The following is a 25,919-nucleotide window of genomic DNA, read 5'->3' as shown; positions in this document are numbered from 1 at the left end:
GAAGTGAACAGGACTTAGATGAACAGTAGCTGAATGGTATTACCTCCACACCACCTACCACTCCCTCCACTCTGCCCCCCCCATGTCTGTATTGTGCCAGGCTGGGTTGGGGTCCACAACCCTCGCCCACGAATGCCCCTCTCCAGCACTTTATATTCACATCAGGCCGTGCCACACTTGTGACAGAGATATGATATAAGATACAGGGGTAGACATATCATTGGTGTAACTTGTGTAGCCTAACTGGGGCCAAAGAGGTAAGGGGGCCATTTCTGCCTCCAAAGTAGGTGGAATTGTGCATCTTGATGAGCTATTAATCAGAAATGCGCCCAAATATTGTTCTTGCACAATACAGTCTTGAACCTGAGTCTCTCCCTGATTAGGTACACATATTAGGTAAATTACTGATTTTAAAATTAATCAAATATCTGAGTTGTTCAATAATCCGTTCAAATAATAAACTAAAGAGCAAACAACGAATGTATTTAGTCTGCTACAAGTTTCATACTTCTAACACAATGACCACATCAGTAGTTCTCTTTCCTGTCTCTTAGTTTCACCCATTTGAACCTATTTAAAACTAATGCATAAACCATTTCTTACACATTCTCGCTTCTGTACATATTCTGTCATTTTATTAGCATCTCTTCTGTTTTACACATTCAATGATACTGACAATTGATGATGACAAGGATTTTAGGATTTGGTAAGTAATATTCACTTTCTCTATATGTGTTTTAATGCAGCATAGTGGAAAATGAACAAAAAACTATAGTCAGCTCACCCCTCTTCACTCTCAGACTCCAACCGATGCAGGGAACGCCCAGGCCTGGGCGGAAAGACAACTTCAAGAAAGGCAGATATCCAGCATCAAGGAGAGCAGTATATTAAAACTTGCTTTTATTTAGACGAGTAAAAACAGAATGTAGTCCAGTAAGCACAGAGGCACAAGTTTTAAGCCATGCCATGGCTTATGCCATGAATAAGACGCTCTGGTCGAAACGCGTTGGTTTACACGCTTAAAACTTGTGCCTCTGTGCTTACTGGACTACATTCTGTTTTTACTCGTCTAAATAAAAGCAAGTTTTAATATACTGCTCTCCTTGATGCTGGATATCTGCCTTTCTTATAGTGGAAAATGAGGTATGAGCACTAGATTTCCAATGTTCTTTTAGGTGTTTTGTATGTTTTATAAACATATGCAATATATATGAAGTATATAAAACCGATAATGTCAGTGATGGTCAAAAACTCATCAAGGGAACACTACCTGAAAGGAAATGTAACAAAGTGTGCTAAAGCAATATAATAATTCCCCCTTTAGTATATTGTTTATGGCACCTATACCATCAACACTCCTATAGTTTACAGGTGATCTCTTATTATGAGAGGTTGTGAAAGATTTCCATATATTAACTTTTTTATGTCAGAATTACTATATATATAGACAAGCTTGCATTATGAGGGAAGCCTCTCAAAAGATTAATTTCTGCAGGAGCTCCTATGGGGTATTATTAACAGAGATGTAATATAACTTTACCAAAAACATAATGGCCCAATACTACAAAAACTGGAGGGAAGACGAATTCATGGCAATACTATACAATGATAAAAATTAGTGATGAGTGAGTACTAAAATGCTTGGGTACTAGGTTGCTTGAAGGGAGCAAATCGGAAAGATTATGGGCTTGTCTCGACTAACGAGTATAATGGAAGTCAATGGGAAAAACTGGAGCATTTTTTCGAAAGACCCTACCCAGGACGTCTGGGGGAGCATGAAAATCTCTGAATTGATTGGAAACAGTGCTCAAATGGAATGGATGTGATGCACCCCAGGGTTTTGGGGCAGTATATTTACTGGGATAGTTCACTGGGTGGCCGTTGCCCAGTTCCATGACACTGGGGATTGCTTAAATGGGGCATTTGTACAAGGGAAAAATAAAATAAAGAGTTTTTCCTGACTCCACTTGCGGTATGCGGCTATATAGGGAAAGCCGCCAGCCGCCACTGCAAAGTCTTTCACTGCTGGGGCTGGTGGTATTGGGCAGCTTAGAGGTGATGGATCTCCGCATGTAGAGCTAGGCCACAGGGGAGGATGATGGTTGTAGGGGTATATAAGTGCAGACATGTAGGAAGAATTCAGACAACACAGGGCCGGTTTAACATGTGGCTTTACTCACTACTTTGGAGTTGCTGCTACCCAGTTTGTGCTGGTCTTTACCAATCCGGTATTCCTTTTGTTCCAGTGCTTTTGTAGTGAATTGGTGAGCTTCACCTCCATGCACCCTGTAGTAGTCGGTGGGTCCCCGTGGCTTGGAGCATTTTTGGGGACCTCCTCCTGTTATCTCCGTCTGGGCCCGTATGGCAGGCAGCTTGAACCTCTCTTGGGTCGGACCTCTGTCCCCGTTCCCAGGTTCCCTATCTGCTGCTGTGCCCAGGGCACTAACATCGGTAAGGTCCTTGATGGTCCCCTCACCGTTCAGATTGTTATCAGGTGAGCCTAAAGCATCTCTCTGGGCTCTGTACCCCGTCGGTTTTTGGTCCAGTGAGTACTTCACCGTACTCTCCCTGGCAACCGTATTTTACTCAATAGTCACTTCACACTTTCGGTCAGCACGTCAACGTCTGACTGACTTGGTGTCTGATCATCTCTCTCTGACAAGATGTCCGTCGTCCGTCCACTTCACTTACTAGCCCCTCTTCCTCCCAGGTTTCTGACAAGTGGATTAGATGCGTCCCAGCCTATAGGTGACCACACGTCAAGTCCATCTCTAGCCTGTTACCCAGTCTGGGAAAAGGGCATGGTTTTGTGTGTGTGTGTGTGTGTTGTGGTCTTTACCAGCACTGGTCTTCCAGGAATTCGGGGTTTGATGTAGTGCCCTGCGGCCCCTGACAGTCAGAGGTGCCACATTCTCCCTTGGTAAATCCAAGCACGTCATCGCGCTGCAAGCATAAACTACAAATTATGCAGTTTTTTTTAATTTTGCAAGAAAAAATTGAAACTTTCTTCCCATACAAGGAAGGCAGTTTTCTTAAACATTTCTATAACTGAAACATATATACATGAGGCACCCCTTTTGCCACCCACAACCTCGGGTCCCTGGGAGGTATGTTGCCGGTTGCTATGACGACCGGGTCTTGGCAGCCTCTTCCACAGACCCTTCCTGCAACCTCTCCTCTCCCAACACTTTTGTTGCAAAATAAAGGTCCTATTCAAAAGACTTTGCTGCAGAATACTGGTCCTCTTCGAAAGACTTTGTTGCAGAACACAGGTCCTCTTCGAAAGACTTTGCTGCAGTATTACTCTGGTAGTGTGCACAACTGGTGCAAATATTTACAAGGCATGTTTTTTCTACTACCAATCCAGTAGCTGGTGGTTCATTTTTATCAAAATTCTCAAAACCAGGTTAAAGCAACATCAATCTATACACTATTATTTACAATCTATATACATAAGGATACCTTGTTACACTCCATTTTGACACTCTCTGTACCTGAGCGGGGGCTGATCAAAGGTGCTACGATTTGACCTACGTAACTCAAGTGTCTCAGCTTGTCCCTTTTGTACTCTGGTGTCTGTACCCTTGGTAGACATATGTGTGCTAGGCAGACTGGGTAATTGTCTGCGATTCCTTAATCTCTCTGCAGGATTGACAGGTTCACCGATTGCAGGTTCTTGTGGTTCTGCTACAACAGGTGGTTCTTCTGGAACTTGAACTGGTTCCTCTATTCTTTCCTGTTCTTCTGCTGGTTGTGGGAAAGTAAGTGCTGGTACTATAATGGCTCCATTGTACTGAGGACAATTTTCAGGAAAGTATCCAAGTACTGTATGTATGATCTTCTCTTTCTTTTCCTTTTCTTGAAGTATACAGGGAATTTCTTCATTAGATTTCAACTGTTATGGACATTTCTTTAGATGATCTCGAGACTGTTGCTGGTGTTTTTCCTTCATCTTTACTGATCAAGCAAGTCTTCTTATTATCAAAATTGGAGGATAGTACAGTGTAGGGTTCTGCTTGCCAGTGATCACAAGTTTCTGAACTCTTCTTTTTCTTTTTAGAACTATTTCTCCAGGTGTTAATGAAACAGCTTACACATTTCTGTTGTAATCGTTTTCTTGTTTTTCTCTTCTTTGGTTTAAACTTCTTTCTACACATTCTTGTACTTTTCTGTATTGTGCTTCACGATTAGAGTCCCACTCAGCATCTGGTGAATTGACTTCAGGAACTACAATTCCCATTTCTAAGTCAACTGGTAATCTTCTAGGTCTTGCTCTCATGAGGTATGCTGGTGTACAGTTGGTGGAACTTACAGGAATGGTGTTGTACATGTCCACTCAGTCAGGTAACTTTTCTGGCCACATGTTTTTTTCTTCCAATGGTAAAGTTTTTAACAGGTCAGTGACTACCTGGTTCATCTTCTGACACATGCTGTTGTTCTGTGGATGATAAGGCGTGGTACGGATTTTTTTACATCCATATAAGTTACAAAACTCTTGGAATACGTCAGCTTCAAATGCAGGACCTTGATCTGTTAAAACCTGTTCTGGGTTTCCGTGTGGTCTGCAAAAGTAGGCTTGGAAAGTTCTTGCTGCTGTTTGAGCTGTTAAGTCTTTTACTGGAACAACCACTAGGAACCTGGAATAGTGGTCCACCATTGTAAGAGCATATGTGTAGCCCTTTCTACTGGGTGTTAATTTTACATGATCCAGAGCCACAAGTTCTAATGGCTGTTTGGTGACAATTGGTTGCAGCGTTGCCCTTTAGCTGTCACGATCTTTTCTTCTTAGGTTGCAGGGACCACAATTTCTACACCATTTCTCTGTGGATGTTCTCATGCCAACCCAATAGAATCTATCTATCTGGACATCTCTCTTGGGTACCACCACTTGCCACACTTTCTCATGGGTTTTAGGGTTGATAACACTTCTACACAACTTGCCTTGATAGATGAACAGCCTACTCCTCTCTTTCCAGAGATGTTGCGCTTTGAGTGGAGCATCCGGGCTCAGGCATGAGCCTGGTTGGGTTATCAGTTCTTTAATCAGGCTAACTGCTGGGTCATCGTCTTGTGTTTCCTCCACCCATGGTGAGGTAATGGGTTTAGCACCGCTTACTTACAGTTGATGCAAGATTGTTGATATTGGGATGCACTGTGGCAGTGAAAAGCTGGTAGCTCTATCTCTTCTAGCTCATTCACATCTTCTTCCGCATCTGGCAAGTGAGGCATCCTTGACAACACATCCGCATTGGTATTCTTGCGACCAGCCCGATACTTGATGGTGAAGTCATAGTTTGACAAGCAGGCCATCCAACGTTGCTCTAGGGCACCCAGCTTCACAGTATCCAGGTGGGTCAGAGGGTTATTGTCTGTGAAGACTGTGAACTTGGCAGCCGCCAGATAATGCTTCAACTGTTCAGTGATAGCCCAGACCAAGGCCAGGAACTCTAACTTGAAGGAGCTGTAATTCTCTGGATTCCTCTCGGTAGGACGGAGCTTCCTGCTTGCATAGGCAATCACACGTTCTTTGCCCTTCTGCACTTGAGATAGCACAGCTCCCAATCCCACGTTGCTGGCATCAGTGTATAACATGAACGGTAAGTTGTAGTCAGGATAGGCCAGAATTTTGTCACCCATCAGGGCCCACTTCATCTGTCTGAAGGAGTTTTTTCCTCCTTCACTCCATTCAAATGGAGGACCAGAAGTCTTGCCCTTCTTTGCTTGGCCTACCAGGAGTTCTTGCAAAGGTGCTGCCATCTTCGTATAATCCTTGATAAACCTTCTGTATTATCCTACCAGACCTAGGAACCAACGTACCTCTTTGACGGTGGTCAATCTGGGACAGTTTTTGATGACGGTGATCTTTTCTGGATCTGGTGCCACTCCCTCAGTACTGACCACATGCCCAAGATACTGAACCTTTGGTTTCAGCAAATGGCATTTTGATGTCTTCAACTTCATTCCATATTTGGACAATGCTTCAAATACCTCTGCCAGATGTTTCAGGTGTTCCTAATAGGTTTTGAATACACGATAACATCATCCAAGTAGAGCAGCACGGTCTCAAAGTTGCGGTGTCCCAAGCAGCATTCCATCAATCTTTGGAATGTTCCAGGTACATTGCAGAGTCCAAATGGCATGCTCTTGAATTCACACAGGCCCATTGGTGTTGCAAATGCAATCTTCTCCCGGTCTTATTCTGCTACGGAGACCTGCCAATACCCACTAGTGAGATCAAGAGTAGAAAAGTAGTTAGCAGATTTCAGTGCAGCTTGTGACTCCTACATGCAGGGTAATGGGTAAGCATCTTTATGTGTGGGGCAGCATGGTGGCTCAGTGGTTAGCACTGCAGTCTTGCAGCGCTGAGGTCCTGGGTTCAAATCCGACTAAGGACATCATCTGCAAGGAGTTTGTATGTTCTCCCTGTGTTTGAGTGGGTTTCCTCAGGGTACTTCAGTTTCCTCCCACACTCCAAAAACATACTCATGGGGAACCTAGATTGTGAGCCCCAGTGTTGCCATTGTATGTAAAGCGCTGTGGAATTAATAGTGCTATATAAATGAATAAATATTATTATTATTATTATTATGTTAAGAAGGAGGATCAGGGTGAGGATGATGTGGTCAGACTCTTAGCTATCCCTAGTCATAAATAGTTTAAAAAAAATAGCAGGAATTAAATCTAACACAAGTCGACATGATTAGTATTTCAGAGAGGATACAGTTAGGTCCAGAAATATTTGGACAGTAACACAAGTTTTGTTATTTTAGCTGTTTACAAAAACATGTTCAGAAATACAATTATATATATAATATGGGCTGAAAGTGCACACTCCCAGCTGCAATATGAGAGTTTTCACATCCAAATCGGAGAAAGGGTTTAGGAATCATAGCTCTGTAATGCATAGCCTCCTCTTTTTAAAGGGACCAAAAGTAATTGGACAAGGGACTCTAAGGGCTGCAATTAACTCTGAAGGCGTCTCCCTCGTTAACCTGTAATCAATGAAGTAGTTAAAAGGTCTGTGGTTGATTACAGGTGTGTGGTTTTGCATTTGGAAGCTGTTGCTGTGACCAGACAACATGTGGTCTAAGGAACTCTCAATTGAGGTGAAGCAGAACATCCTGAGGCTGAAAAAAAAGAAAAAATCCATCAGAGAGATAGCAGACATGCTTGGAGTAGCAAAATCAACAGTCGGGTACATTCTGAGAAAAAAGGAATTGACTGGTGAGCTTGGGAACTCAAAAAGGCCTGGGCGTCCACGGATGACAACAGTGGTGGATGATCGCCGCATACTTTCTTTGGTGAAGAAGAACCCATTCACAACATCAACTGAAGTCCAGAACACTCTCAGTGAAGTAGGTGTATCTGTCTCTAAGTCAACAGTAAAGAGAAGACTCCATGAAAGTAAATACAAAGGGTTCACATCTAGATGCAAACCATTCATCAATTCCAAAAATAGACAGGCCAGAGTTAAATTTGCTGAAAAGCACCTCATGAAGCCAGCTCAGTTCTGGAAAAGTATTCTATGGACAGATGAGACCAAGATCAACCTGTACCAGAATGATGGGAAGAAAAAAGTTTGGAGAAGAAAGGGAACGGCACATGATCCAAGGCACACCACATCCTCTGTAAAACATGGTGGAGGCAACATGATGGCATGGGCATGCATGGCTTTCAATGGCACTGGGTCACTTGTGTTTATTGATGACATAACAGCAGACAAGAGTAGCCGGATGAATTCTGAAGTGTACCGGGATATACTTTCAGCCCAGATTCAGCCAAATGCCGCAAAGTTGATCGGACGGCGCTTCATAGTACAGATGGACAATGACCCCAAGCATACAGCCAAAGCTACCCAGGAGTTCATGAGTGCAAAAAAGTGGAACCTTCTGCAATGGCCAAGTCAATCACCAGATCTTAACCCAATTGAGCATGCATTTCACTTGCTCAAATCCAGACTTAAGACGGAAAGACCCACAAACAAGCAAGACCTGAAGGCTGCGGCTGTAAAGGCCTGGCAAAGCATTAAGAAGGAGGAAACCCAGCGTTTGGTGATGTCCATGGGTTCCAGACTTAAGGCAGTGATTGCCTCCAAAGGATTCGCAACAAAATATTGAAAATGAAAATATTTTGTTTGGGTTTGGTTTATTTGTCCAATTACTTTTGACCTCCTAAAATGTGGAGTGTTTGTAAAGAAATGTGTACAATTCCTACAATTTCTATCAGATATTTTTGTTCAAACCTTCAAATTAAACGTTACAATCTGCACTTGAATTCTGTTGTCGAGATTTCATTTCAAATCCAATGTGGTGGCATGCAGAGCCCAACTCGCGAAAATTGTGTCACTGTCCAAATATTTCTGGACCTAACTGTATGTATATACAAGATTGAATAAACTACTGGAACAAGCTATGGGTGCATTATAAAAAGAAAGCTAAAAGTATTAGTATAATGATGATAATAATAATAATAGTAGAAGGTCAAAACGTAGGGATAGGTTAAAAAAAATAAAATAAAACAGTGTAGCGAAAAATAAAAAGGGGGAAAAAAATTAAGTACCGTATATAATTTTATATATTTAAAATGTTATGCCTGATTGCAGCAAAAGCAAGAAAACTAGGGGATCAGAGGGAAAGCTATTGATTACATCAGTAATTTACTCAAAATATAATACATGTGCTTAAGGGATAACATATAATATATTAACCATTAAAAGTCTTTATCTGCTTATCATGACATCTGTTTGTCACGCTGTTTACCTGGCCTCCTGATGATCCCGGTGGGAGAAACGCGTTGAGGCAATCCGAGGCAACTTGAGGATCGTGTATTGGCTATATCAGTGATGAGTACCCTCTATTGTTTCAGTACCCTGCACCATTACTAAGCACAGGCACTTTTTTGACATAGATGCTGCTATAATTTATTATTGCATATCAGGAAAGCTGTCTGTGGTTCCATTTGTTATACATATGTGTCACTATGCACTTTAGGTTTTCAGCACAGGCACTTTATATTTGTATATTGTCTGGCAGGGTACATTAGGGACCGTTTCAGGGGCAGCCATCTTGGAGTGGGGGCACTATACTGTATCGTTTTATTCTAGGGTGCCGACCCCCGCTTCAGGTAGGGGGCAGTCAGGAGATTGGTACTAGGGTTCCCCTTTTTGATCAGGTAAATCCATCTCCCACCCAACCTCTGTTTAAATACCTCCCCCCAACCTCACCTATTTATTAATGTGAGACAATTTGGGCACGAGGCAATTGAGGTATACACGATCCTCTTTCTAGTATACCTCACTGGCTATCCTCACTGAGCACTTTTGCACTTTATTAGTTTGAGCACTTTTCATACCTGCCGTGAGGGTAATATAGGGCAGGTTGAGGACAGCCGTCGGTGAGTGGGGGCGCCATATCGTTGTCTTCAGGGTGCCAACCCCCGCGTGAGGTAGTGGACAGGGAGGTTTATCTTTAGGGCTTTATTCTTGTTCCTCCTCCCTTCTCTACCTGTGCACTTTAGGTTTATCATTGTGTGTATTTTTGGATGTTTTTAAGGTTTCTAATAAATTGATGCTTTTAAGGGTTAATATATTATTTGTTCTCCAAAACCGTCCCTTTACTTTAATATAAGGGATAACATAGTCAATACCAAACTGGTGGAAGGGAAGGGATGGAGTGTTAATAGGTCACAGGGTAGGGGACGTAGAATATTTGTTCTGGATGCTGGCAGCCCAGGCGATGCCATTGCAGTGAGTCGAGATTTAAGTGATGCTTTCATAGAAAAATGACTGTACATGATGCGATAAATTTCTTTACTTCCATTTTTTAGTGTCCTGTTTTTTTCTAATGCGTGATTCTTATTTTTCTTCTAGGGCTGTTCCTTTATGTACACATTGGCCTAACAACAGGTATAAGAGCCATCAAATCTTAATTAACTGTTCTCTATAGCTACATTTCAGTTGCTTCTAAGGTTAAGTTTGCACTTGGATGTATATAGCTGTATATATCTCTAACCTATTAGACTGAAAAAGGGTATACCAACCATAATACTTTTGTTCAACTATTATACAAAACCAAAGGAATGAGCAGAAACACACGTTGGTATAAGTGCAATGTTCAGGTGCATTCACACTGTGGCCATGTAACAGACAAAACCTAGGATAAAAACAAATGAGCAACTACCCTTCAGCAAGTAAATAGTAATAGTACATGAACATACAGTAACATCCCACTGCGACATTGTGTACCCAATCATGATGGACCCTATCTCTTTTAGGCTATCTCACTGTGTGTCCGCAGACCTCAAAACAGACGGGGCACAGCAGGACCCAAAGCTATTGTACATTTATACTGTTATACAGTCGCATGGAGAAGAATCCCAGCTACATGAAAACCATGTGAACAAGTCATGTCACTTTGGGAAACACATAAGTAAAAATGGGTAGTTCATGTTCAGGAAAATGAACCTAAAATGCTGTAAAATAGCGCTGATAATAACAATTACAGCAGGTCTTAGCCTCTCTGGGTCCAGTGCTTCTGCCGCCGTTCAGGTCTCAGTGTTTTGCATAGACAGCATGCAACTCGTCTGTAGCCAATCACTGAGCCCATCCGTTGTGCCAAGGGAGACAACACAAGCCGCTAAACTCAGTAATTGGCTACAGCGGGGATGTGCACTGTTGACATGACGTCCGCACTGCCGCCAAAACACGGAGATTGGAGCAGTAGTGGGAAGCAGGGAGGAAGTACCTGTTGTGTTTATTAGGCCTCTTTCACACATACGTGCCTCCGGTACGTGTTTGGTAGTTTTCTCACGTACCGGAGACACATACACACGTAGACCAATGTTACCCTATGGTAACAGGCACATTACCGTAAATCCACACGGAACGTGTGTCCGTGTGGATTGCACGTTTGTGTGCGTTCAAAAACGGCCGACATGTCAACGTTTCCTCCGGCATCACGGGTGTCACACAGCCCGCACCCGTACCACACGGATGTAGTGTGGATGCGGTCCTGTGTGACACGCACGGGAGAAACACGTGTCATTATCTTAATATAAAAAAACACATACTCACCTCCACCAGCCCTGCAGAATCTTCCGCTGCAAACAGTTGCTGCCGTCCGCCGCACATTATGAGCGTGTTAAGGAGGTGGGCGTGATGTCACGGCCGCTGATCTCCGCCTCTCCACTTGGACGGAAGCAGCATCAGTGGAGAGTGGGCGAGGCTGGAGCCGAAGATCAGTACCCTGGACAGCAGCAAGGACCACGTGAGTATTAAAATTTCCGGTTCTCCGTGTGTTATCGCGGATAGCACACGTAGAACACACGTGGCCCGCACGTACCGGAGACACGTACTTACCAAACGCAACACGCAAGGAAAATACGTGTCTCGCAGCACGTGCGTGATTTTCACGTGAGTGTGAGAGAGGCCTTATGGATATAATACCGCGTTGGGGTCCACTTCACTGAATAGAGACAACCACTTTATTCCTAATATCAAATGGAAATTTAGAAAATGTACACTTTATTTAGCACATTTATGTATATAAGTGGTAAATAGGAAACTACATATAGAGGATATGCCATAAATGTCTAAGAGATGCGGTTGACAACTTTTTGGCCCACCAACTTTTAACATCACCTTTAACATTGTTTAACTACTACTCGACTGCCCATAAGGGTGCTTTACACGCTGCGACATCGCTAGCGATAGCTGGTGATGTCATGCGCGATCGCACCCGCCCCCGTCGTTCGTGTGACATTTGGTGATCGCTGCCGTAGCGAACATTATCACTACGGCAGCGTCACATGCACATACCTTTGCAGCGACGTCACTGTGACCACTGAACAATCCCTCCTTCAAGGGTGAGATACGTTCGGCACGTCATAAGCGGCCGGCCAATAGCAGAGGAGGGGCGGAGATGAGCGGCCGGAACATGCCGCCCACCTACTTCCTTCCTCATTGCCGGTGGACGCAGGTAAGGAGATGTTCGTCGTTCCTGCGCGTCACACGTAGCGATGTGTGACGCAGCAGGAACGACAAACAACCTCGCTACTGACCAGACAACGATTTTTGGTAAATGAACAACGTGTTACAGACCAACGATTTTTGCCTCTTTTGCGATCGTTTAAGGTCGCTCATAGGTGTTACACGCTGTGATGTCGCTAACGACGCCAGATGTGCATCACAAACACCGTGACCCCGACGATATATTGTTAGCGATGTTGCAGCATGTAAAGCACCCTATAGAGTTCTAAAATGTCAATAAAAAGTAATCAGCCTAAAGGAAATTGTGTAGATGTATAGGAGAGGAGCTTGCTATCATACACAACCAAATATCTCACAGAGAAGGTAAACATGATTTATTACTATGTCTGCCTTCTTGATAAATGCATGCACAATTCTGAAACAGTGCTTGTGTATATAGATTAAAAAGCACTGACAGTGCTTCCTTCTCTGGACCCAGTGATCATGAGACCGCTGGGTGTAGGCTGAGAGCAGGACCAACTGGGTGTTAGGGGACCCATTCATTCTGCTATGCAGCCAGGAAATAGAATTTTCCCTTAAAATAAATGTGAATTTTCTCCTTAATAAGTTTAAATGCCCCTTAAAGGTCATTTTTAGACCATAGGTGGCCATATTGTGTGAAATAAATGAAAAAATACATTAAAAAAAAAGCATGAAAAATTAAAAATACAATAATAACAAAGACAATGGCACTCTAAATTCCTGTTTGTAGAACAAGCTGTGTTGAAAATAAAATGTTAAATATTTAAAAATAATTTCTACCGAAAGGGGAAATTAATTTAGAATAGGAACAGAGAAAAAATTATTTATAAATCAATAGTGCGAATGAAAATAAGGAAATTTGTAATATATCTTAGCAGAGAAATCTGCTTCTTTCTCCTGGATCGATCTGTCATTCTCAATTCATTGGTAAAATAAGTATTCGGCCTCCGACACACATCCGTGCCGCCGGCACGTGTTTGCCATTTTTTGCACGTACCGGCGGCACGGAGACACGTTCAGCAATGCTACCCTATTGTAGCAGGCACAGACACGTAAAACCACATGGAACGTGTGTCCGTGTGCGTTTGTACGTGTGTGCGTTTTTCTACACGCTTACATGTCTACGTTTTCTCCGGCAAAACGGGTGTCACACGGCCCGCACCCGTACCACACGGATGTAGTGTGGATGCGGTCCTGTGTGACACGCGCCGGAGAAAACACACGTGTCAGTGGAAAAAAAAAAAACACATTTACTCACCTTCTCCAGCCCTCCTGTCTCTGCCGCTGCTGCTACTTGCTGCCGACCGCTGCTCATTATGCTCATTTAATATTCAATTCACTGCGGCTGGCAGCAGCAACAGCGGGGAGACGGCAGGGCTGGAGACCGAAGATCAGCACCACAGACAGCAGCGCGGACCACGTGAGTATGCAAATTACCGGATCTACGTGTGCTATCGCAGATAGCACGCGAAGAACACATGTGGACCGCACGTACCCGAGACACGTACTTACCACACGCAACACGCAGGGTAAATACGTGTCTCACGGCACGTGCGTGTTTTTAACGGAAGTGTTTTTCAGGCCTTCAGTAAAGAAATATTTTCTCATTACTGAGATAGATGACAGTTAGTGCTATTAAAATTCTATGGAGAGAAGGAGCTATAGGCACACACACGTTCTTCTGCATGCTCTCCTGAAAAGACTGTTACATATCTCTTTAGAGGTTTCTAAATACCAGCTGTTATTTCCTATCTCTGATAAGATTAATTAGACAGTTTCTTCTTTTCATGCGTGCTATTAATAGAAAAAAATAAAATGACATTTAGGCTATGTTCACACTTCTGTTGTTTTGCATCAGTCGCAATCTGTCACCTTGAGGAATTACAGTATCCTGCAAAATATTTTGCAGCAATCCATTTTTTCCCCATAGACTTCTATTAGTGACGGATTGTGACTGATGGCCTTGCGTTGCATCCACCGCGAGATGGATCAGTCATTTACTGACTGACTGTCAGATGGGAGCAACTCTGAATGTAACGTTTTTTGGAGCGGCAAAACAACGAGCTCCGCAGGTGCCCGTCGCCATCCGTCACAAGCTATAATGGATGTCTATGGTGCTGGATTTCGTCGTAATCCGTCACACGACGGAATCCAGTGCTGGATTCCATCATGCTCTACTGAGCATGCCCAGCATGTTTGGCACACCCACTGGGCTGTCCCAAACACAAACGGATCACGACGGATCCATCAAAAAACGGACACACAACGGATGTAACGGACGTGACGGATCAATTTTTTCACAGGATTCCTGTGGACGGAACCCTGTGAAATAACACATTCATTGCGTCAGTTGACATCTCAAAAATGACGGAAGTAAAACAACGGAAATGTGAACATAGCCTTACTCTTTAACTGCACCTGACTGAAATTTGGAGACAAGTTCTCAAAATCTCTCAGTAGTGAAGCCTTGGCCTCGTGGCCTCTGACATTAAATGTCTTAGCAAATATTTTATAGTATAGTAGTAAATCTCTCATTCAGTTGGTCTATTGAAAGTAGAGTTTCTTCACTGCCACAACTGACAGGAAGTTTGGTGGTCTCATTAATGTCAGTGTATTATTTCCAAATAGAAGTGTGATTAATATTCACACTCATAATGTAAAACGGAAAATTCATGATATAATTTTTATATTGATATAATTAGATGTTCTTTGATTTTGTGCTATATAAACATCACACGTCCACTTTTATCTTCAGTGCTTTTACATTTACAAATTATGGCTAATTTATCAAAACAGAGCACATGGCATGATGGCACAACTCCACATGAAGACTTGTGTTCAAGAATCTGGATAGATCTTGGTATTAAATTTGTACAATTTTACAACTCTTTTTAGAAACAAGTCTTCCCCTAGACAAGATCGTCTTAAAAATGTCAAGAAATTGGAAACATTATTGAATAAATTCTAAGACTACAATCTGGCTTGAAGCATTTAGCTTTGGGGAGTAATTATGGTCAATTGCAGGGCCGTGACAAGGTATGAAAACCGTAGAACAGTGTAGCTGGATTTTAACAGCAGTAATAGGCAAAGACTTCTGAAGGCACAATTGAATACAGGGGAGGAAGAAGTCATTCATTATGCCAAGGTGTCTACATGCCTCAAACCAAGAAAGTAGTCAAAATGCACAAGTGTGCAGGTAAAAAAAAAATTTTTTTACTTTTAATGAACACACAATGGTACAATACAAAAGGCATGGATGTAGATAAATAAATTACAAAGACATAGAGGGTGATTAAAATCCCACATGTGGATGCATGCAAAGAATCATATCAATTAAGTAGCTTATAGCTCACTGGTATGGTCAGTGCTGAAAACATATGGCAACACAATGTAAGCACAGGAATTACCAGCTGAAGGAGTAAAGGAGCCGGCTCACATTATAGGTAAACAGTGCAGCAAAAGACCAAGAACCAGTATGGAGCTTACCAGGGTAACAAGGAGAAGCGTGCAGGCACACACAGGGATCGTCCCGACACGTGTTTCGTGTGAGGACTGCTTCAGGGGACGGTGGACAACAGGACAATGTGTAAGTCTAATATACCTGCCGTACTGAAGCGGGATTGGTAACACCTGTCGCAGCTCGAGGGGGCGGAGAGGCGCCGCGTCGGCATGAGCGGCTACTCAGGCGTCATCTGGGTAGAGGGAAATCCCTTATTGACGTCAGGAACCCAGGGAACGCCGGAAAGAGAGCCGCGCACACCGCGCATGCGCAGTCCCGCAACCAGGAAGTGCGATCCCAAAACCCATCTTAAGTACTGGCAACAGTAAGGGCAGAAAGAAAGCAGATAAATCTCCTGGGAAGGAACGTCCTGTATAGCGATAACTCAAAGAAAGTATATCGAATATGCCATAACAGGTAAATATAGCTAAGCAGGTTTAGTAAAAGCGAAAGCAGACGAATTATATTTAGGCTGCTTATTGTAAACAGTGTACCGAACTTAAGCATACATAAACATATCATGGACGAGAAATACATGTGATGAATATACATAACGTCCCAACCAGGTACATAAGTAAACATATCTGCTCAGGTCATATTGTAGAACGAAGCATTAACTGCGATAATAATCCAGAGTAGTTTCAATAAGACACTCCATTTTCTGCAGCTCATATAGATATTCAATATTCTGATACTGTAACTCCAGAAGGGGTGGCATGAAAAACATCCGGCAGGCATATTAGAAAAACAGGCTGTGAAAAAGGTAAAAAACACAAAAAGTGGAGTTAAAATTTGTTAAAAAGACTCAACAGAACATGAACAGCACATGGGAATTGTAACCAACCAGCAACAAACATTAATACTGCCCGCAACGGAGGAGACGTGGTGGTCTAAAGAAATGACACAAACGTTTGTCTTTCATTCAATCCGTCAGGTACCACGGACCCAAGCAGAAAGATCCACCGGCACTCTGCCCTTGCCAACATCTTGTGTATATCCCCGCCCCTCAATCCAAGGTGCACCTGGTCGATTCCCCTCACTTTAAAACTTGAGGGGTCCGACCGGTGGTGAACCCTAAAGTGGCGGGGAATAGACTTAAGAGTGTCAACATCCTCAAGTTTGACTTGTTTTGCGGCAATTATATCCCTCACATGTTCCCTAGTGCGGACTTTGAGTTCACGGCTAGTTAGCCCGACATATATTAAATTGCAGCCGCACGTGGCATAATAAATTACGCCAGTGCTGTTGCAAGAGATGTAATGACGAATATCAAATGTCCTAGCACCACTAGAGGATGTGAAGGATGTTGCCCGAATGATATTGCCGTGGCGGCACGCGATGCAAGATCCACAGGGGAACGAACCAACCAAGGGTCGCCCTGCGAAGGGTAGTTTATTAGGTCTTAAATAGTGACTGTGGACCAGCATATCGCGTAAACTCCGGCCACGACGAGCCGTCATGAGAGGACGATCAGGCAGAGTGTTCTTCAACATAGGCTCAGTTTGTAAAATAGGCCAGTGTTTAGAAAGGATACCTCTGATGTGTTCCCACTGGCGGTTGAATGACGACACAAAACGGATCTTAGGTTCAGTGCAGCGTGTCGTATTGGGATTAAATCTCAAAAGAAGCTGGTTTCGAGGAACAGACCTTGCGCGTTTATATGCCTTCTTTATAGATCTTGTACTGTAGCCTCTCGCCCTAAACCTATCACGCATCTCATTGGCCCGGTCCTCAAATACCCCTGTCTCAGAGCAAATCCGTTTAAGACGGATAAATTGGCCTGTGGGGATAGCATTGATGGTAAATTTCGGATGGCCGGAAGATGCGTGAAGAAGGGCGTTAACAGAGGAAGGCTTACGGTAAATATCAGTAGACACAAGGCGCTGGTCAGTAAGAGATATATTAATATCCAAAAAGTCCACCTGATTGGGGTCAGCATGGAAAGTAAGATAGATGTTAAAGGAGTTGGAGTTCAAGTGACGCACAAAGCCCTCAAGCTCCGAGGTGGTTCCCCCCCAGATGACAAATATGTCATCAATAAAGCGGAGCCAGCACTGCGCATGGGAGCTAGCCGGCACGCCACCGCCGAAAACCTCTCTCTCCCAGTACCCCAGGAAGAGGTTTGCGTACGATGGCGCGCAAGCCGCCCCCATCGCAGTGCCGCGCCGCTGGAGGTAGAACCGTTCCCCGAAGGTGAAGACGTTGTGCGTCAGTATGAACAAGGTATTTTGGTGCCGTAGGCAAACAAAGCCAATGGTGTCCCCCCAACCGATGAACCCTCAGTCCCTAAGTAGTAGAATGAATCAGAAATTTAGCTCAAATAGCCCCTAACGTACCCCCCTCCTTTTGAACGGGTCAGGAAATAAGCTGGGATAAAGCTTCTGCTAAAATTGTTGCCTTTTTCACAAAAAATACCAGCAAAAGTAAACAAAAGTGATGTACTTCAGGAGTAAGGCTCAACAGGAGGTGCATTTTTAAAATTATATATAGAATAATTTATTGTTTGGCAATCATTTACACAATACAGGGGACAAATAGCATTATCCATCCCTGACATCCTTTAATATCACACCTTAGGTTAGTCATGTAAACTAATATAACATACAGTTAGGTCCAGAAATATTTGGACAGTGACACAAGTTTTGTTATTTTAGCTGTTTACAAAAACATGTTCAGAAATACAATTATATATATAATATGGGCTGAAAGTACACACTCCCAGCTGCAATATGAGAGTTTTCACATCCAAATCGGAGAAAGGGTTTAGGAATCATAGCTCTGTAATGCATAGCCTCCTCTTTTTAAAGGGACCAAAAGTAATTGGACAAGGGACTCTAAGGGCTGCAATTAACTCTGAAGGCGTCTCCCTCGTTAACCTGTAATCAATGAAGTAGTTAAAAGGTCTGGGGTTGATTACAGGTGTGTGGTTTTGCATTTGGAAGCTGTTGCTGTGACCAGACAACATGCGGTCTAAGGAACTCTCAATTGAGGTGAAGCAGAACATCCTGAGGCTGAAAAAAAAGAAAAAATCCATCAGAGAGATAGCAGACATGCTTGGAGTAGCAAAATCAACAGTCAGGTACATTCTGAGAAAAAAGGAATTGACTGGTGAGCTTGGGAACTCAAAAAGGCCTGGGCGTCCACGGATGACAACAGTGGTGGATGATCGCCGCATACTTTCTTTGGTGAAGAAGAACCCGTTCACAACATCAACTAAAGTCCAGAACACTTTCAGTGAAGTAGGTGTATCTGTCTCTAAGTCAACAGTAAAGAGAAGACTCCATGAAAGTAAATACAAAGGGTTCACATCTAGATGCAAACCATTCATCAATTCCAAAAATAGACAGGCCAGAGTTAAATTTGCTGAAAAACACCTCATGAAGCCAGCTCAGTTCTGGAAAAGTATTCTATGGACAGATGAGACAAAGATCAACCTGTACCAGAATGATGGGAAGAAAAAAGTTTGGAGAAGAAAGGGAATGGCACATGATCCAAGGCACACCACATCCTCTGTAAAACATGGTGGAGGCAACATGATGGCATGGGCATGCATGGCTTTCAATGGCACTGGGTCACTTGTGTTTATTGATGACATAACAGCAGACAAGAGTAGCCAGATGAATTCTGAAGTGTACCAGGATATACTTTCAGCCCAGATTCAGCCAAATGCCGCAAAGTTGATCGGACGGCGCTTCATGGTACAGATGGACAATGACCCCAAGCATACAGCCAAAGCTACCCAGGAGTTCATGAGTGCAAAAAAGTGGAACATTCTGCAATGGCCAAGTCAATCACCAGATCTTAACCCAATTGAGCATGCATTTCACTTGCTCAAATCCAGACTTAAGACGGAAAGACCCACAAACAAGCAAGACCTGAAGGCTGCGGCTGTAAAGGCCTGGCAAAGCATTAAGGAGGAGGAAACCCAGCGTTTGGTGATGTCCATGGGTTCCAGACTTAAGGCAGTGATTGCCTCCAAAGGATTCGCAACAAAATATTGAAAATAAAAATATTTTGTTTGGGTTTGGTTTATTTGTCCAATTACTTTTGACCTCCTAAAATGTGGAGTGTTTGTAAAGAAATGTGTACAATTCCTACAATTTCTATCAGATATTTGTGTTCAAACCTTCAAATTAAACGTTACAATCTGCACTTGAATTCTGTTGTAGAGGTTTCATTTCAAATCCAATGTGGTGGCATGCAGAGCCCAACTCGCGAAAATTGTGTCACTGTCCAAATATTTCTGGATCTAACTGTAACAACAACGGGGGCCAATTGGTTACAAATCAAGTGTTCAGTATTTGACGGATACTCTAATGGAAACTAAACAGTTCTTATTATAGATAAAGAGATACTTATTTGGTTTTTATGTCCATCATGCCACAAATACAGTTTGCAACAAAAGTGTTCATGGTTCTGGTGCTGTACTGTTCGTGGTTCTTGTGATATTTTCATGTACTGATGGTTGGTTTTGTATCATATTCCTGTGCTAATGGTGGTTCTGATGAAGTATTCATGTACTGATTGTTGTTCTGGTGCTGTATTCATATAGTGTTGATGGCTCTGTTGATGTATTCATCTCCAGAGCCATCATAAGTACATGAATACAAAACCATAGTCATCATTAGTACATAAAAAGAACATCAGAGCCATCAATACTACATAAATACAGCACCAGAACCAAAATTAGTAAATAGTCCACTAGAACCAGCATCAGAACATGACTACAGCACCAAAATCACCAACAGCACAGTGTGTGAAATAAATGAAAAAAATACATAAGAAAAACAAAAATACAAATAAAATAAAAAGAAATACAATGTCATGCTAAATTCCTATTTGAAGCACGTCCTTTGTTGAAAAAAAAAAAGTCAAATATTTAAAAATAATTTCTCCTGAAAGGGGAAATCAATTTAGAATAGGAATAGAGAAGAAATGTATTTCATAAATAAATAGCACATATGAAAATAAGTAAATTTGTAATATATCTTAGCAGAGAACTCTGCTTCTTTCTCCTCCTAGATCGATCTTTCATCCTCAATTTATTGGTAAAATAAGTACTTAGTGATTAAATATGTTCACCATTGCCCAGATATTAGAAGACAGTTGCTGCTTTTAAAATTTTATGGAGAGAAGGAGCTAGACACACACACTCTCTCACACACACATACACACAGACACAGACACACACACACACTCACACACACACACTCTCTCACACACACACACACACATTCTTCTGCGAGTTCTCCTGAATAGACTGTTACATATCTCCTTAGAGGTTTATGAACACCAGCTGTCCTATCTTAATAATGGTAAAATCCTTATTCAATGAATACATGTATTACCTGTGAATTGAGAATGTTGAGTATGAATGATCAGTCCAGGAGGAGAATTAAGTCGTTTTCTCTGATAAGATAAATTGCACAGTTTATTCTTTTCATGTGTGCTATTGATTAATGGGGTAAAAAATAAAATACTCATTAACTGCACATGATGGAAATTCGGAGACAAACTCAAAATCTCTCAGTAGTGCAGCCTTGGGCTCTTGGCCTCTGACGTCAAATGTCTTAGTAAATGTTTTATAGCATAGTAGTAAATGTTTCATTTAGTTGGTCTGTTGAAAGTAGAGTTTCTTCACTGCCACAACTGACGGGAACTTTGGTGGTCACCAAAAATGTTTTAATGTCACTGCATTATTTCCAAATACCAGTGTGATTAATATTAACACAAAATTGAAAATTCATGATAGAATTTTTACATTTATATAATTAGACGTTCTTTTATTTCGTGCTATATACACATCACACATCCACTTTTATATTCAGTGCTGTGAAAATATTTACAAATTATGGCTAATTTATCAAAGCAGAGCACATGGCATGATGGCACAGCTCCACATGAAGGCTTGTGTTCAAGAATCTGGATAAATCTCGTTACTAAATTTGGAAAATTTGATAACTCTTCGTAGACACAATTCTTTCTCTGGACAAAATCTTCTTAAAAATGTCAAGAAATTGGAAACATTAATGGAGAATAATTCTAAGATTACAACCTGGCTTGAAGCATTTAGCTTCGAGAAGTAATTACGGTCAGTTGTAAAATTCATTTAAAACAGCACTCCAGGAAAAAAGGTATCTTATTTATGCAGTATATCAGATCAATGGTAGTGGACATTTATTTTGCTCACTAAGGCCTCCGACACACTCACGTGAAAATCACGCACATACCGCGAGACACGTATTTACCCTGCGTGGTGCGTGTAGGTAAGTACGTGTCTCTGGAAGGTGCGGTCCATGTGTGTTCTCCGTGTGCTATCCGCGATAACACACGGAGAACCATTAATTTGCACACTCACTGGGTCCTTCCTTCCTGCTGTCCGTGGTGCTGATCTTCGGCTCCAGCCCTGCCGTGTCCCCGCTGCTGCTGCTGCCGGCCGCAGTGAAGTGAATATTAAATGAGTATAATGAGCGGCGGTCGGCAGCAAGTGACAGCAGCGGAAGAGACAGGAGGGCTGGAGAAGGTGAGTATCGATTTTTTGTTTTTTTTTTTTACTCTGACATGTGTGTTTTCTCCGGCGCGTGTTACACGGGACCGCATCCACACTACATCCGTGTGGTACGGGTGCGGGCCGTGTGACACCCGTGCTGCCGGAGCAACATGGACATGTCAGCATTTTTAACACATGGAGACACGTAAGTACGGAACGGACACACGTTCTGTTCCAAAATACTTACGTGTCTCCGAACCATAGGGATTACCTAGGTCCCCGCGTGCACGTGTCTCCGGTCCGTGTAAAAAATGGCACACATGGACCAGCGGCACGTGAGTGTGTCGGAGGCCTTATACAGCGCGACTAAATCCACAGTGCTTTATAGACAATTGAAGTGACCAGACAGGGAGGCCTCTGGCTGTGTAGTCGTGGCAGCACTATGGTGCAAGCACATCCCTGGCTTCATCACTTCTCCAGAGTTAAAACAGTGTGTGTCAGTGTCTTCGTTCTCCATTACACAAAAAGACTTCAGGCAGGAGTTGAATGCAATAAAAGAGAACATTTATTCAGCACAGTCCTATAATCCGAACAGCAGACAGTAAAGAAACAGGCAGTTGTAGACTTTCAGTGGAGCTGGGGACACCCTGACCAAACGCCACCTCGGGTGGGGATATGCCCTCCGTACTCTACTTCCTTCGGGCGCCCACTATTCAGCCAAGCATACACCGGACCCACACCGGCAGAATAGGCTCTGAGGTTGCGTCCACCTCCTTATCTCCGGTGTCCCGTGCTGTTTCGCTCACACTCTGCCCAAGTGCACACACTGCTGTCCCGGACCTCTCAGCTCGACAGACACTCCGGTAAAAACCACTCCGGTCAGCGGATCACGGCAATATTAGTGGAGCTGGGGACACTCTGACCAAACGCCACCTCGGGTGGGGATATGCCCTCCGTACTCTACTTCCTTCGGGCACCCACTATTCAGCCAAGCATACACCGGACCCACACCGGCAGAATAGGCTCTGAGGTTACGTCCACCTCCTCCTCTCTGGTGTCCCTTGATGTTCCGCTCACACTATCGCACTTGCCGCTGCAGATGCTCGCACTCCGCTGACCCGGATCCCTCTCCCCCACACACATTCAGACGTCGCCTAGATATCCGGCCGACTCCTCCTCCCCGGTGGCAACAGCCGTCCCACCCGGCCACTAGGGGGTGCCCTAACACATCACATAAAAACATAAAATTCAACACTTTTAATAATCACAATGCCGGGTAGCTATGCTAAACAAGTAGGGGGTAGGCCCACCCACTACATGCCTCCCCTCTTAAAAATCCGAGCCTCCCGGCAAGGCTCTAAAACTTTAAACATATTAGCACATAAAAACCTTCTGGGTCAGTCCTCAACAGCGGCACCAGTTCAGCGGCGCTCCCGGTCTTTAGGGACGCTTTATGGCGCAACAGCGCTCCCGGTCTCTGGATAGCGCCCGGAGGCTCAACAGCGCTCCCGGTCTTAGATGTGCGCCCGGAGGCTTCAATAGCGCTCCCGGTCTTTGCTGGAGGTGCCCGGAGGCTTCAATAGCGCTCCCGGTCTTTGCTGAAAGTGCCCGGAGGCTTCAATAGCGCTCCCGGTCTTTGCTGAAGGTGCCCGGAGGCTTCAATAGCGCTCCCGGTCTTTGCTGAAGGTGCCCGGAGGCTTCAATAGCGCTCCCGGTCTTTGCTGAAGGGCAACAGGCCCGTAAAACTTTTCAACAAAAGCAACTTTCTGCCGGTTTACAACAATTCCGGTCTTCACAGGTGCTGGAGCGAACAGCTTACTCTGGGGGCCAGGCTCTCTTCCATTCTTCCGCTTGAGCCTGGATATAGGCCCCCAGAGATTGTCCTGGCTGGCGGCGGATCCGCCTGAAAGACACCGGAGCGTAGCACGGCTCTCCCGGCACAGCTGCTGCAGCACCTCTTGGCGGTGATGGCGTCTCTGCCCGGGACGGTGGTGGTGCGGCGGGCGACGCGTCCAGCATGAAAACTGGTTTGTTGTTGACATTTTGCGTCACCGCCACCACGGTTGGAAGCTTCTCCGGATCGAGGGCTGGCTCTGCCACTGTTTCCGGGGCAGCCGTCGGTACGCGCCGGGGTTGAGGAGGCGCGGCCGGTCTAGTACGGCTCTGTCGTCGCTCTTGCTGCTCCTCCCACGCAATCTCCTCCTGCCACTGTTCCGCTTCCCGGGTGGTGGGCATGCGGGAAACACACACCGCAAACAGACCGCGGCTACCTTTGTCCGGCAAGAAGCTGACTTTCTCGCCCGGCCACAGGGTATGGAGTCGCTTGGGGAGTCCTTCTACGTCCAGGTGAACTCGGTTGTAGAAGTAGTCATCCCCGGTCTCTACTTCACGGATGAATCCATACCCCTCCTGCTGGTTGAACTTAACAACCACCCCGGTCACAAACTGCTGGGCCAGATCCTCTCCACCGGGACCGGACAGCATTTCCCGGACTATGGTCTCAGCCAGGAGCCGTTCCCGGACGGGATCAGGCTTCGGGGGCGGAACACTGGGGCGCGCCTTCTCCGGCGGGGCGATGACTGGGTCCCAGAAGAAGCCCAGGTGGTCCTCCTCTAGACGCCCGGCTAACTCCTCGGCCGACTCCGGCGCCGGGACAACTGGTGTGGCGGCGGCGTTAAGCTGCAGGGTGTCCCATGGGAAAGCAGTAACCCCCGGACGGCTTGGCATGGGCGGGGTAGCATAGGTCGCCTTCACTTCTGTAATGGTGCTCCCGGTTTGAGCGTCCCATGAGGTCTTCCAAGAGACCTTGTCCGGTCTTGTAGAGCCTCCCGGCCCAATGGGGAGATCCGCTATCGCGGCCTCGTTAGCAGGGGCGAACCGGGGTCGGCCTCGGCCAAGGCTGATGAGGGCCATAGTCGTCGCCAACTCCGCAGGTTGCCCAAAGTTCTCCATCTCGGTTCTCAACGGAATCGCTGGTAATGGCGGTGGTGTCGACGCTAAGACTGGAGGAAGTGGAGGCGGGTCTTCGTTTCCCGCTCTTGAACAAACTCCACCCCCAGCCCTGCGCATCATCTCGACTCCTCCGCTGAGGTACTTTTTTTTCCTTTTCTTCGTCTTTAATGCCCTGGAGCTGGCGCCTCCCCTCTTTGGGCGGAGTACTCTGTCCTTTTTCTTCGGCGCCGGCCAGCCCCAGGCTCTTCTTTTGGCGCCAATTTTCCGCGCCTTCTCTTCCTCACAGATAACGGCCTCCTTGCCGCCATCTTGTACCCGGCCCAACGCTACGGGTACTAGGTTCTCTTCCCACCACGGGACTGGAAATCTTGTATCATGGTCCGGATCTTGTGCTTCAGGCACGACCTGATCTCCAGTCTCTTGGGTCCCTAGCAGGGGACTCGTATCCTGCCGACTACGCCACATGAAGTGACCAGACAGGGAGGCCTCTGGCTGTGTAGTCGTGGCAGCACTATGGTGCAAGCACATCCCTGGCTTCATCACTTCTCCAGAGTTAAAACAGTGTGTGTCAGTGTCTTCGTTCTCCATTACACAAAAAGACTTCAGGCAGGAGTTGAATGCAATAAAAGAGAACATTTATTCAGCACAGTCCTATAATCCGAACAGCAGACAGTAAAGAAACAGGCAGTTGTAGACTTTCAGTGGAGCTGGGGACACCCTGACCAAACGCCACCTCGGGTGGGGATATGCCCTCCGTACTCTACTTCCTTCGGGCGCCCACTATTCAGCCAAGCATACACCGGACCCACACCGGCAGAATAGGCTCTGAGGTTGCGTCCACCTCCTTATCTCCGGTGTCCCGTGCTGTTTCGCTCACACTCTGCCCAAGTGCACACACTGCTGTCCCGGACCTCTCAGCTCGACAGACACTCCGGTAAAAACCACTCCGGTCAGCGGATCACGGCAATATT

General features: G+C 44.7%; 1 protein-coding gene across 1 annotated transcript in view; it reads left to right on the top strand.

Moving 5' to 3' along the window:
- Positions 1–617: 617 nt before the first annotated feature.
- Positions 618–25,919, top strand: part of LOC142244574 (platelet endothelial cell adhesion molecule-like) — a 108,880-nt gene continuing 83,578 nt past the window's right edge. The window contains exons 1-2 of the mRNA XM_075316862.1: positions 618–706; positions 9,869–9,904. Of these exons, the coding sequence (XP_075172977.1) occupies positions 682–706; positions 9,869–9,904 (61 nt within the window). The 5' untranslated portion in view covers positions 618–681. The remainder of the gene's footprint in view (positions 707–9,868; positions 9,905–25,919) is intronic.

Source organism: Anomaloglossus baeobatrachus, chromosome 1 (assembly GCF_048569485.1).
Source record: "Anomaloglossus baeobatrachus isolate aAnoBae1 chromosome 1, aAnoBae1.hap1, whole genome shotgun sequence".
In the NCBI taxonomy this organism is placed as follows: domain Eukaryota; kingdom Metazoa; phylum Chordata; class Amphibia; order Anura; family Aromobatidae; genus Anomaloglossus; species Anomaloglossus baeobatrachus.
The sequence above is the reverse complement of the archived record's forward strand: the minus strand, read 5'-3'. Positions and strand labels throughout refer to the sequence as shown.